Source organism: Rhagoletis pomonella, unplaced genomic scaffold (genome assembly GCF_013731165.1).
Source record: "Rhagoletis pomonella isolate Grant_MI unplaced genomic scaffold, Rhpom_1.0 Rhpom_scaffold_00009, whole genome shotgun sequence".
Taxonomy (NCBI): Eukaryota; Metazoa; Arthropoda; class Insecta; order Diptera; family Tephritidae; genus Rhagoletis; species Rhagoletis pomonella.
The window spans coordinates 6,912,756-6,926,845 of NW_023458563.1; the positions used below are offsets into that span (position 1 = coordinate 6,912,756).

The 14,090-nt window shown below is 37.5% G+C and overlaps 1 protein-coding gene across 3 annotated transcripts in view; it reads left to right on the forward strand.

Moving 5' to 3' along the window:
- LOC118745560 (flocculation protein FLO11-like) overlaps positions 1-14,090 on the forward strand; it is a 537,740-nt gene that overhangs the window by 88,913 nt on the left and 434,737 nt on the right. For 2 of the 3 annotated variants that reach the window (XM_036479036.1, XM_036479037.1), the window contains exons 2-3: positions 10,000-11,073; positions 11,240-12,047. In XM_036479036.1, the coding sequence (XP_036334929.1) occupies positions 10,000-11,073; positions 11,240-12,047 (1,882 nt within the window). The remainder of the gene's footprint in view (positions 1-9,999; positions 11,074-11,239; positions 12,048-14,090) is intronic. The other variant, XM_036479035.1, reaches the window with a different exon arrangement.

Genomic DNA, 14,090 nt, shown 5'->3' on the forward strand with positions numbered 1-14,090 from the left:
TTAGCATAAATGAATATACCAGCATAAAAAGTCTGCATACTCAAAATGTTGAATACGTGAATATTTATACATACCTATGTATATAATTTAAGAGAAGATATTTCGCTGCAAAGCAATGATTATAAATTATTAGTTTACCTTACAAAATTGCGGGGGAATATTACAGAGTATACGAAAAAAATTATATTTTTTACATTTTTTATTTTGAATAACGTCTGGTGCGGCTATTTGGTTTACTATACAGGTATGTAGAGCTATGAATTTAAAAAATACATCAGGGTTTAGTTGAGATATTCGCTTTTGACCACTATGTTTTGTACATTTCCCAGTACAGCAAAGCTTTTGACTGCCATTCAACTGGGAGTGGCCCGCGTGCGCTGGGTTTGGGGCCCGCCACGTTAAAACCCTGCCTAATGAAAACCAACACATGCTTGGATGATACCCCTTTCCTTTGATGACGATCACGGAAGGCAAGGAAGGTAAGCGTGGAGCCTTGCGACGTCTACTACAGTTGCCACGTAAAGGAGTGCAATTCGGTGTTGGATTTGTGGTGGGAGAGAGACCGGCGTTCACTCTAGTGGACGAAAGTCTAGCCAAAATCCGCATCAAAGCGAGATTCTTCAACATCTCATTCATATGTGCCAATGCCCCGATGGAAGAGAAGAACGAGGCATCCAAGGCTCTGTTAGCTTAAAGCGTACATATTAGCTGAGGGTGATCGACTTCTCCGGGGCCCGAAACTTTGCAGTATGTATTACTGGGTTCTAGCAGATCCAGCAAGCTACATGGATGTCTCCACATCGAAAAACGGGAAAACAAATCGAGCATGTTGTGACAAACGGAAGGCATGCTTCCATGTTTTAGATGTACTTACGTACACTCCGAGGGCCAAACATCGACTCGCACTATTATATTGATGTATCCAATAGACGACCCAACCTCGGAGCAGCAAAAAAAGGGCCCCAAACAAACCAAGGAAATTTAACGTCGAAAAGCTGCAATAAAAACAGACGGCCAATGGATTCGGCGCTCGACCCTCACACCTGCTGTGAGAGAGCACTCTTCAACAAACCGACTTACGCGATCAGTGGAATCACATTTCCCGCTTATTACAGGTACGATGAGGAGTGTGAGAAAATGCTTGAAATGCTGGCCGCCAGAAAAAACAGCCGAAATTTTTAGCAGAGAGTTGAGCGACTTACGAAAGGTTTCAAGACTCTTGTAGGAACAACCATAGCGACCTAGTGACCGATGTCCAGAACGTATTCAGATTATGGAGGGAACACTTTTAGAGCCTTTTGAATGGCAGATGCACTGCAAGAAGTGGAGAAGACGAACCCGAGGTCCCAGTCGATGACGATGCAGTCGATATCCCAGCGCCTGACTATGATGAAAAGTGCCAAAGCTGCTTGAGCTGACGGCCTGTCAGCTGAGCTATTTAATTACGATGGAAAGGAGGTAATAAGATGCATGCTCGACGACTGGAATTCAAGTGCGCTCTGCCCAATCCACAAGAAAGGCGACCCCGCCATGCGTGTCAACTACCGCGGGATCAGCCTTCTAAGCATAGGTTGCAAGGTCTTATCGAATGTATTGTCTACCATAGACCAGGTATTCACAATACGCCAAATCTTGGAAAAGACCCGCGAGGAAATGATCGGCACTCACCACCTATTTGTCGACTTTAAAGCCGCTTTCGACAGCACTAAAAGGAGTTTCGTATATGCCACTATGTCTGAATTTGGCATCCCCTCAAAACTCATACGGCTGTGAAAAATGACGTTGAGCAATACCACCAGCTCTTCTCTGTTGCCGTTCGCCCCCAGACGGGGTTTCAGACAGGGAGACTCTATTTCATATGACTTCTTTAATCTGATGTTGGAGAAGATAATAAGATCTGCAGAACTGAACCGCTGAGGAATAATTTACTACAAGAGCGTGCAATTTCTGGCTTATGTCGATGACATCGACATCATCGGTAACAAAAACCGCGAAGTCTGTTCTGCCTCTACCAATTTGGATAGGGAAGCAAAGCGAATGGGTCTGGTGGTAATCGAGGACAACACGAAGTATCTCCTGTCATCAAACAAACAGTCAGCAGATTCGCGCCTTGGCAACCACGTCACTGTTGACAGTTACAATTTCGAGAAAGCAGAGAATTTCGTTTACTTGGGAACCAGCATTAAAACCGATAATAATGTCAGCATGGAAATCCAACGCAGAATCGCTCTTGCCAACAAGTACTGCTTTGGACTGAGTACGCAATTCAGGAGTAAAGTTCTCTCTCGACGTACGAAAACCACACTATAAGTCACTCATCATGCCCGTGCTGGTATATGGCGAATTAAAATACAGCGGCTCAACTGGCTTGACCATGTCGTTCGAATGGACATCGACGCCCCACCTCTGAAAGTATTCTGGCTTCACTTGGCATTTCCAGTTGGCGTCAGTTGGCCAAAATCGCTTTGGTGGTTACAGCGCCAAATAAGAAGAAGAAGAAGAGAATAGATCTATAACCTTATCAGTCACACAGTGGTACCGGGAGGGGAACGGTACATGACGGTAGGAAGTTTAGTTTGGGTTAAAGTCTCACACTGACGGGGTTAGGCTTTCGATGCTTCCTCCTCGTAAAATAAACATGCTCAGTAAAAAGGTAACAATTTAAATCGACGAACAGGTTTATATCAACTTTTGTGAACATCTGTTTATTTGTTTTTGTACAACATATTTACCTCTATTGGTTACAATAATTTTAAGCTATAGTAAAAAATTTTTTAGTAAGTAAGTTATTGGTTTCGATTTTTTTTTTGTATGGGCCACCTCTAAATTTCGTTCTGGCTGCGCCCATGCTGCTGGGAGTGTAGTCATCGCGGGATGCAGACAAGTGACTGCTGCAGAAGCATGCAGGGAACGGTCACGGGTTTCGCCAAGAGCGAGGAGCGGAGACCCAAATAACGATAACTGAACGCCTTCCACTATCGTGGGTCAAGAAGGTGGAAACAAGGGTTCTGATGGGCGATGCCAAAATCTAATATCTCGAGAACCAAAAACGCGTTTTTTTGATACTTTGACCCCGTTTTTTATCAAAATATGGAGCTGGATTTGTAATCAGCACAAAAGAGTCTACCAAAAACTGCTTTAAGATTTGATTAAAAAAAAAATTGCATCGATAACTTAAAGTTGTGATACACAATGGCTAGAGGCGTCGCACTATAGGCAAAACACGATTTTTTTTTTCAAAATCGTAGATCTTCGCTTAGAAAAGAGATAATGGAATGAAATTTTTTTTATCGTGAAGATAAATGATCATATAATAGCTATAAACTATAGAGAAATCACAACAACAATAACTTAACCCTCAAAATACCGTTCAAAATGTCACTTTTTTAATTTTGGATTTTGGCTCCCATTCAACTAGAAAACACTATATTTAATACACCATTAGCACTGTTTCTGAAAGATTGCTCTTTATTTTATCTTGAGACTATATTCCTGGGATATTGGATGCTGTACCCGAGTGGCCAGATTGGAAAAGAAAAGCTACCTTTAAACTCTAATAACTCGTAAACTATCAGCTTTCACAAAAAAAATTATATAACAAAAATGGATATACTGGTCGATATCTTTACGAAAGTGCAGCATTTAACCCCTTAATGCAGAGTCTGTCATATATGAAACGCTTTTTAACCCTTTCAAGGCAGAGGAAAAATGGTTCTCAATATGTTTTCAACGTACTTTTTATTTATTTTTCTTTTTTATTTATTTTTATTTTTATTTCTGATATTTTTATTTTATCTTATTTTTTTATTATTATTTTACTATTTGTCTGATGAGGAAATGTGGTGATTTCCGAAATAGCTATCACTTCTACCATTTTTTCAAATTATTGTTGCTTTTCCACAATAAAAATTTTCATTTAAAACGGCCTCGAGCTCAATATAAATTGTTGAATATAATTGTTATAAAGGCCAAAAAAATAACAAAAACAAATAACTTAAGGACGAGAACACCTAAAAGTTAAACATTCTAAAAATAGAATTATTAGCAAAAAACCAACAATACCAACAACCACATGATCAAGTGAATTGCAGCGGAATAGCTGCGCTTGATTGTGTTGGCATAACAAAAATGAAAATAGTGGAAAAAAGCAAACGATAATTTACAAGGCGTACTTAGCACGGTGCATAGGCTGAGTCAGTGGGATCGTCGGTTCGAATCCTACTGAAAGAAGTCTGATGGGGAAATGTGGTGATTTCCGAATTAGCTATCACTTCTACCATTTTTTCAAATTATTGTTGCTTTTCCACAATAAAAATTTTCATTTAAAACGGCCTCGAGCTCAATATAAATTGTTGAATATATTTATATTACTATGGAAAAATTTTCTACGAATAATATCTACGTCAACATGACAAAAAGCACGTTCAAAAGCATATTGAGAACCTTTTTCCTCTGCCTTGAAAGGGTTAAAAAGCGTTTCATATATGACAGACTCTGCATTAAGGGTTAAATGCTGCATTCCATTATCTCTTTTCTAAGCGAAAATCTACGATTTTGAAAAAAACTCGTGTTTTGCCTATAGTGCGTCGCCTGTGGGCATTCTTTCATATATGTATGTATGTGCCATTTCTACCGTTATATATTTTTTGTCTACTCGGTTATTCCCTGGGGAATTCATGCTTTATTTAATTTTAAAAAATTAAATTACTACACCATTTTAATTAATTAGTGTGCAGTCCAGTTTTGTTTTGTAGAAGTTTGGTTAGTATACACTTCAGTTTTTACACATTGAATATATCTGCATATTTATATACTTACGCGTATCTATTTACAAGTCTACAAAATCTTATTACTTATAAAGCGATTTTTAATCTTCGCTGCTTAACACACATTTTTATACCCGAGCGCACTTGTGCACAAGGGTATATTAATTTTATTCACATAACGGTTGTTTGTAACAGCCAAAACGAATCTAGATAGATATAGACAAATGTATACATAAATGATCAGGATGAAAAAAGAAATCGATTAAGCCATGTCTGTCTGTCCGTCCGTCTGTCCGTCTGTCCGTGTACACGATAACTCGAGCAAAAATTGAGATATCTCAACGAAATTTGGTATGTAGGTTTCTCTTAATCCAAGGTAGGTTGGTATTGAAAATGGGCGAAATCGGACTTTAACCACGCCCACTTCCCATATAACGGTAATTTCCAGAAATACGAAAACTGCGATATTTTAGTAACTACTGAAGATAATTCACTCAAAATTGATATTTACAATAATTTGTAGACGAAAAATAAGAATATTATAAATTTTTGGAAAATGGGCGTAGCCACGCCCACTTATGGTTACATGTGTATATCTTGGTAACCGATGCACCAATTTCTTCCAAACTTGGCACAGTTGTTGGCCTTCGCATAACATACCAAATGGCCGAAAATTTTTAAAATCGCTCAATAACCACGCCTACTTCCCATATAACGGTAATTTTCAGAAATACGAAAACTGCGATATTTTAGTAACTACTGGAGATTATTCACTCAAAATTGATATTTATAATAAGTTTTAGACGAAAAATAAGAATATTATAAATTTTTGGAAAATGGGCGTAGCCACGCCCACTTATGGTTACATGTGTATATCTTGGTAACCGCTGCACCAATTTCTTCCAAACTTGGCACAGTTGTTGGCCTTGGTACAGCATAAAAAACCGCCGAAACTTTTTAAAATCGGACAATAACCACGCCCACATCCCATATAACGGTAATTTAGAGAAATACAAAATCTTCGATAAATCATTAAATATTGAAGCTAATTTATTCAAAATTAATGCTTGCAACAATTCTTTACCAAGAAATACGTTTATGGTAAAATTTTGGAAAATGGGCGTGGCACCGCCCACTTATGATCACATATAAGTATATCGGTAACCGTTCTACCAATTTGTACCAAACTCGGTATGGTTATTGTACTTGCCACGTGTAAGCAAAACGTTGAAAATTATTGAAATCGGACTAAAATAACGGCCGATTCTCATATAACGGTAAATTTAAGAAATGCTTGAAACTTCAATATTTCGAAATTGAAGGACGCTAATTTACTCAAAATTGATACACCTCGGCTTACCATCTAGCGGAAGGTTTCGGAAGGGTGAAAAAACATATATTTAATACTTGCGCCGGGTATTTAATGTTCGGCTCCGCCCGAACTTAGACTTTCTTACTTGTTTCAATTACTTCTTGTGTTGTAATCGGCACATCATTATGTACCGCTAACATCGTTAGACCATTCAGCCGCTCCTTAATTGTATAAAAAGAAGGGACAAATAAGATAGCATATTCAACAATGGAGTAGTCCACTTGCAAAGTGCGCTATGTAATTTTTTTTTAGATTTCTAGTTTTTGGTGGGTTTCATGTCCACTAACAGCAGAGTGAAAAATTTTTCTATATTCTGAAAAAAATAGCATGAAATGTTAACTACTCTTGCAAAAGTCGCTATAATACCAATTTATACACTTTCAAATGTCTCCTCTTCGTATGAACTTAGAAAACTGCAAGAAAACGTGGTAGTTTCGGTGCCTAGTGGAAGAGGTCGCAAAAACGAAGCAAACCAATCTTCCTAGAGGAGAGAACGCGAAAAGCAAAAAAAAGGTAGCTATGTAAAAGTTACTGTTTCAAAACTTGCAATATTAAATTTTTAAATATAAAATTTGTAAATCTACCATACTGCAATTTAATTTTTTTAATGGTATTAGGCTCTTATTTATCCAAATTTTCAGGTAATAGGTACAGTTCGGATGTTACTTGTTGTCGTAGACGTTTTTTTTAAATTTACGGTTTACTTTTATAAAATCACATAACGCTGTTTGCAAGTGGACTACGTACTCATATCTTCATTAAAAGATAATTTGTCATCCGTCTGGAATAAAAAAAAAATTTAAATCAGAAGGACAAAATAGTATTGTGTTATTAATTATATTCAACAATTTATATTGGGCTCGAGGCCGTTTTTAAACGAAAATTTATTGTGGAAAAGCAACGATAATTTAAAAAAATTGTAGAAGAATGATAGCTATTTCGGAAATCACCACATTTCCTCATCAGACTTCTTTCAGTAGGATTCGAACCGACGATCCCACTGACTCAGCCAGTTGCCTATGCACCGTTTGATTTTTTCCACTATTTTCATTTTTGTTATGCCAACACAATCAAGCGCAGCTATTCCGCTGCAATTCACTTGATCATGTGGTTGTTGGTATTGTTGGTTTTTGCTAATAATTATATTTTTAGAATGTTTAACGTATAGGTGTGCTCGTCCTTAAGTTATTTGTTTTTTGTTATTTTTTTGGCCTTTTATAACAATTATATTCAACAATTTATATTGAGCTCGAGGCCGTTTTTAAGCTCAATATAAATTGTTGAATATAATTGTTATAAAAGGCCAAAAAAATAACAAAAACAAATTGTGTTATTAATTCAAAAGTAAATAGTTGTAGTTCAATGATGAAGGGGGGGATCTATCCCCCCATATCCCCGCCCCCCCTTGGCTACGCCACTGGATGCGACAATCGGTCTGTATGACGAAGACCACAAAAGCGAGCTTTTAATCCTACCACGACGTGCAGACGATATGATCATCGGGATGGACGGTCCATACGCTGCCGAGGGGAGTCGTTGACGCCAGAAACGACTGATACGCCTTCAGGGGAGGTCACATGCATTACCGTGGCTGATCAAATTTGCAAGAACCACCAGAAAACTCTGCAACCACCAAATGTGGTCAACCACCCGTTGTACACCGAGATCTTCGAGGTTAAAGAGTTCTTGGGCCTGGAACCAAGCAAGAGGAGAAGATATGGGAAGTACGTGCTAAATCCACTAAATTTCCCAACTAAATGGTGGAAGCCCGAAAGTGGGGAACGGCGGCTACATGAAGTCAACGTCACACCCACCGCTGAAAACATGGTCATACGAAAGACCATCAGAAGAGACTCTGCATGATATTACAGGCCAGACATGTTCCGCGATGTGCGGAAATACGTGAAACGTTGTCAGTCGTGCCAGCTGTATAAACCCAACCAACAGGAAGCAGAGGGGAAATATGTTTACCCAACTGGCGGACGAGCCTTGGGCCACCCTTTTATCTGTCAAATATTGTCGGGCCGCTGCCACGACCAAAACACGGCAACAACTTTTGAGTTTCAAAAAGCACCAAAAATTGGAAAAAAGAGCATTTTACCACACTACAAGCACAACATTTTTTTTTAATCAAAGGATACTTTTTTCATAACAGTTTGTGTTTAACAAAAGTAAAAAAATTAACAATACTTTCAAGTATAAGTAAATACACAAAACTTTTTGCTCCATAATACCGAAGTACTGCACATTAAAACTGGTATATCTGGAGAAAGAAAAATCTAATCGCAACAAACGAAATTGAATTTTAAAGGCGAAGTGTATTTAATACTCAATACCCTAAGTAGAAATGAGCGAAAATAATTATTGTTTTATAATATAACCTCAAGTATCGCGAAGAACCGTGTTTTTACACTTAGCGGTTAGGATACCTCAAAATTCTGACGTGGTAGAGAAATTCTACAGCCAGATTTGGTTTCAGCACCGAACAATCCAAAAGAACCGATGCACTCAGGTGACAAAAAAGTTACAACTTTTCGAACTGTGTAATCAATCAACAAATCAAGAAAATAAAAAAATAAATATTTAACTTACCTGCGTGCTAGCATCTTCAACGCGTTTTTTTGGCGTTTTAATTTTCAAAAAGCACTAAATCTAGCGCTTAAAGCAACAAGTTGGGAACTATGACAATGATACTCTTGTGTTCCACGTCAAATTCTCTAATTGGATAAAGATCGTACCACTCTGGAAGGCGACGCTGAGAGCCTGAGCAAGTCCGGGCACGATTCGGCGTTCCGAAATCCTGGTCACGGATACGGGAGCACAATTCACCAGTCGGGCATTAACCGTCGAGCAATATGGGGTAAGACATCAATTCACCGCTCCTTATACCCCACAATAAAACCCGGCAGAGGGAAGAAGCCGTCACGTACAACGTATTATAGCGAAGTATACTGGCGACGGACTACGGAACTGGGACTACCTGTAATGCTAAAACGCGAGGTGCGACTCTCAAGGCAGTGTACGATGAGACTACTTACGGCACGGGGCAAAACTCGATGACGCCAAACGAGAAGCTTACAATAGTAAAGAAATTGTTAAGTCTGGCGCGTCAAAATTAAAGCGGCATCGGCGGAACAAGCACCACATTGCAATCCACTTAGAGAGCATCCACAATCGAAGGAAGTAGACAACTTCGCGGCAAAGTTAGCCCCGAAATATAGCGTGCCGCACAAAAATTTTATAAAAACCAATTTTTTCCTAAAGAGCTATTATCATGATTGGGTAAATTTGGTACATACACACATAGTATTTCTACTTAAATTGCGTAACTTCGATGATTTTTATCCGAATTCATTGAATAAGGTATCAATTTGTTTGAAAATAAATGTACTTTTATACAAATACTATATGCAATTTGGGAACTCTCATAAAAATGTTTTATATAAGCGATGGTTCAAGTGGAAAAAATTAGGAAAATGGAGGTTTTTTCAAACATTAACCGTTGAAAACTCCCAACAAGCTAAGCCTAACAACATTTTTTTATACATCATTTGAAAGAGATATAAATATCACTTTCAAAATCAGATGAAAAACAGCCAAGCTGTTAACAGATCTGTATATTATGTACGAAAATTACTTTTTTTTTGTAAAAAAATAAGATGGTTCAGGAACAATAAGAGACTTATTTTCATGTTGCATTACCCTACTTACAACCTAAACTAAATTTTGTTTCGGGTGTATTTCGTGATTTTTTTATAGCACCGTGTAATTAAATTATTTCTTTCATATCTACAACATAAAAAATTTTACAGCGTTTATATTCCTTAGGTTTCTCACTATTTATTTATCTATATATTTCAGGTTTTCTGAAGCGATTGCAGTTGGATTATCAAATGCAAGTTAATAACACCGTATCACAATGCAGCTCTTCGCCGCATGAGCAGCAGGAACTGCATTTGCCGCTTCAAAATTCCCATTCATTAGCTAAAGCCAGTTCCACTTATTTCGAATCAAGTCATTTATGGCCACAGCAAATGCATTTTCAAAATTACCAACATTTAACGAAACCAACTTCTGAGTATCGACAACAGCAGAAACATCAACGGCAATACGATGAAACAATAAATAAAAAAGCAGTTAATAGTAAAATAAAGAATTTCCATGTTAGCGTCAACAATAGTAATAAAAATAATGGAATACCTAATGCTTGTGATAGCGAAAACTATGTGAAGCTTATGAGGGCAACAGCTGATCAAGAAGAACAAGATTCGGAGGAACTCTCATCGAAATTCGAATCAGAGTGTACGTCGATTCTAAGCGAACCTTATGGAGAAAGTGATGAAGAAGTTTTGTGCGATGGTTTCGAGCCTGTAAATATTTACAGTATTAAAGACGACAAACAGGTGCCAGAACAATACGTTACTCGAACGAATATGACTCCCTCATATACCACCACAGATGGTTGTAGTAATATTGGACATCATCGACAGAACACTGGTTGTAGTGAGGAGGGAAACACAGAAGCTTTTGATGTAAATACGTACACGGCACAACAACAACATCGAAATTGTCAAAGAGAACACCACACTTGCGATATGACTAAAATAAATTCACAAGTTGATGATACCGAGCATGCCACTTATATCTTTCAAGAGGACGAATCGATGCCGGAAAGAACTGAAAACGATACACTCAGAATATCTGGTTGTCAGCCTTCCACTAAAGTACGATTATTCAGAACAAAACATGATTCAAAAAATATATCTTCACCAAACCCTCAGCACGCATTGAAACATAATACACGAGAGCTCTGTTTGGCGGCATCATCGCCACCTTCCTCGGTTGACGAAGATATCAATGACAGCAGCAGTCAGCACTCAAACGCCATTGGAATGGACGACATCAATTCTTTGGCTAATCCCGTTGACCAAATAAGTAATATCAAGGCAGCTGTAAATGGTTATTTAATCAATGCTTGTTGTTCATGAGCGCATACTATTTATGTAATATTGTCATAAATTTCCACTGGATAACAAGAAGATCCAAATAACTATATATTGCTGATAAATTTATAGTTTAACGTTTTTTGTTTATTTAACAGCATATATGCACTACCAACCTAGAGATGTCAGTGAAGGAAGCAGGAGCCGCAGCAGAGGTAGTAGCGATAGCAATCAGAACAGCACAGTTGACAACGGCACTGATAACAGTAGTATTACCAAAAGAAATATATGCCCGAATGGTAATAGTAGGCAAAAAATAAGGGGAATGACACCTCCGATCATTGCACAATACCACATGCAGTGCGAACTCATACCAAAAACGGCGCAATCATCCAGTTTATATCACGGGGCCGCTAAACCGGTGAACAATATGACTTCACCCTCATTTTACCAAGAGCAGCAACCGCAACGGCAACAGCAACATAAACATTCTTTGAGACTAAGTACAATCACTTTATCGTCGCCTATATTAACACTGCCGCTGCCGCCCCCACCACCAACAATGTCAATGACGACTTTGTCGTCTGCATCAGTGCCTCCAACAACTGGCGAACCAACGACGCTCCATGAAACAGTAGCAGCTACTGCATCGCTCGAACAAGCGTCCGCTTGCAATGCCGCTGCAGCCGTGGCAGTAGCAACTGCGGCAGCAGCTGCAAGCAGTGGCAGCATCAATAGTGCGCCGATGACGCAAAACTTTGGAAGCCTGTTAGATGCAATTAGCGGCAACAGTGGCTGCAGTAACGATAATAGTGATCCAAACGTCATTGCCACAAATTCTACCCCTTCTGGTAGCAACACAAGCACATACAGCCAAAATAAGTACTATCACCCGCTATTTGCGCAAGGAATTTGCCATTGGCCGGGCTGTGAACTAGCTCTTAATGACTTCACTGCTTTCGTTAAGTAAGTAAAAGCGTACATTGGAGTAAAAGGTAGGGTGCAATAACATACGCAATAAGGCCGCATGGTCTTATTTTCCTTTTGTTTTTGAAATACAACATTCAATCCTTCTTGTACTAAAAATTCATATCTGGCAACATGTTTTCTGACATTATTGTCACTGCAATTGTGTAGTTTACCTAGACCTGTAAAAAATCATCAAATTTGGTCGACGCGTCTTAACCCTAAAATGTTTCGAATCCGGGAGCTTAAATTAACTTTTCTTAATATCTCAAAAGTTATCTGTAAAAAAAGCACTTCCAGATTCCGAACTTTGTTTACGTTAATTTCCACTTGTAACTTCTGCCACCCTTAAAGTATGAAAACTAATAACATTCCTTAACAATTATTTTGAGTACTAATAGTAAAAAGAATTATGATTTAATTTTATATATGTATTCGGATATGCATTATGAAATAATTTTACGCTTCAAAAAAATAACACCGGCTTCGTGTTTTGTTTTTTTTTTTAACGAACTCTTTGTTGTGATCAAAATACGTACTTATATGTACATATTAATAATTTTGAATACGGACTATAAGCCAAATGATGAATAGCTTTTGACTATTTTCAAGTTGGAATTTCCTCATTTGTATTAAACATTAAATTGCGCGTTGTAACACAGTATTGAATAACATTTTTCTCTTTGTGATCAGCGATGATAAAGCTAATCATAAAGATATGTTGCTCGTGCGATGGGAAAACTTAACCTATGCTGTCACGCATAAAAGGTATCTAAAACGGGTTTTACATGTAATGGCCTAGGTTTGATAGAGCTTCATACTATTTAAAAACAAGTAAGAGTAGCGCTCTCTTCGGCTATGCCGAAGGCTTCATACCTTTCATGAACATCTAAAAATTTTACTTTAACAGATTACTGCATTTGAAAAAATTTATATATTCACAGCATACATATATAGAGAGGCATATAAAAAATTATATCTAAACAATTAGAGGATATACCTTATATAGCACCAATCTAAGTGACTTTTACTGCTGTGTGATCGGTATGTAAACCGGTAACACAATTTAATGAGTTTAGCTTCCTACATAAAGGAGATATGTTGCAAAAACTGGTATCTGAACAATCAGTGGTATAAGAGATAAAGCTGATATAGCATAGATTTTGACGATTTTCTCAGTAGACCTTGTATTATTATTTATAATTACGAAATTTGTTAGTTTTAGCTGTGAAAATAAAGGAGTTTTACAGTAAAACCCCATATCTGAACAATCAGTTGTATTGAGGCAATGAATACATAGGTTATAGTGACCAGCTCATTGTTAATATTACTGTGAACTTTCTGTTGATAATGAGTGAAAATAATGCGAAATTTCATGTTTCTAGCTGCATATATGGAGAAGTTATAACAAAGAATCTCATATCTGAACAATCAGTTGTATGGAGGCTATAGGTTATAGCGACCCGATCCTCACCATTTTCACTGTAAGTATTTTTTTGATAATGGGTGGAAATATTGCGAAATTTCATGTTCCCAGCTACATAGATGGAGGAGTTATAACAAAAAATAGCATATCGGAACAATCAGTTGTATGGGAGCTATATGTAAAAGCATTAGCGCACACAAGGGGTGGGTTTTGGGGTTCAAACCCCCCTAAAGCTAATAACCTCAAATACAATCTGTATCTTAAAGCTAAGAATCCAGCTCTCAAGGAAATTATAAGAAATATTTATTATACTTTCTGTTGCTTGAAAAAGCGCTTTGCTTTTGCTGTAAATTTTCATGAGAGAATAAATATACGAGCATTTTTTTTCTTGAGTGCTGCAAACTGATTTAAGAAATTTTGGTAGAAGAAAATTTCTTTTCCATTTCTCGTCCGTCGTTTTATATGAATTTTTCGTTTTTCTTGAGAGTTCAGTTAATTTTTTCGGTATTTGAAATATGAAAAAAATTCAGCAATCGTGAAAAATCACCATCTCTATCGAAAACCAGAAATCGAAAAAATGAACATAGAAGTGCAAAAATTCATGGAATCAATAAATT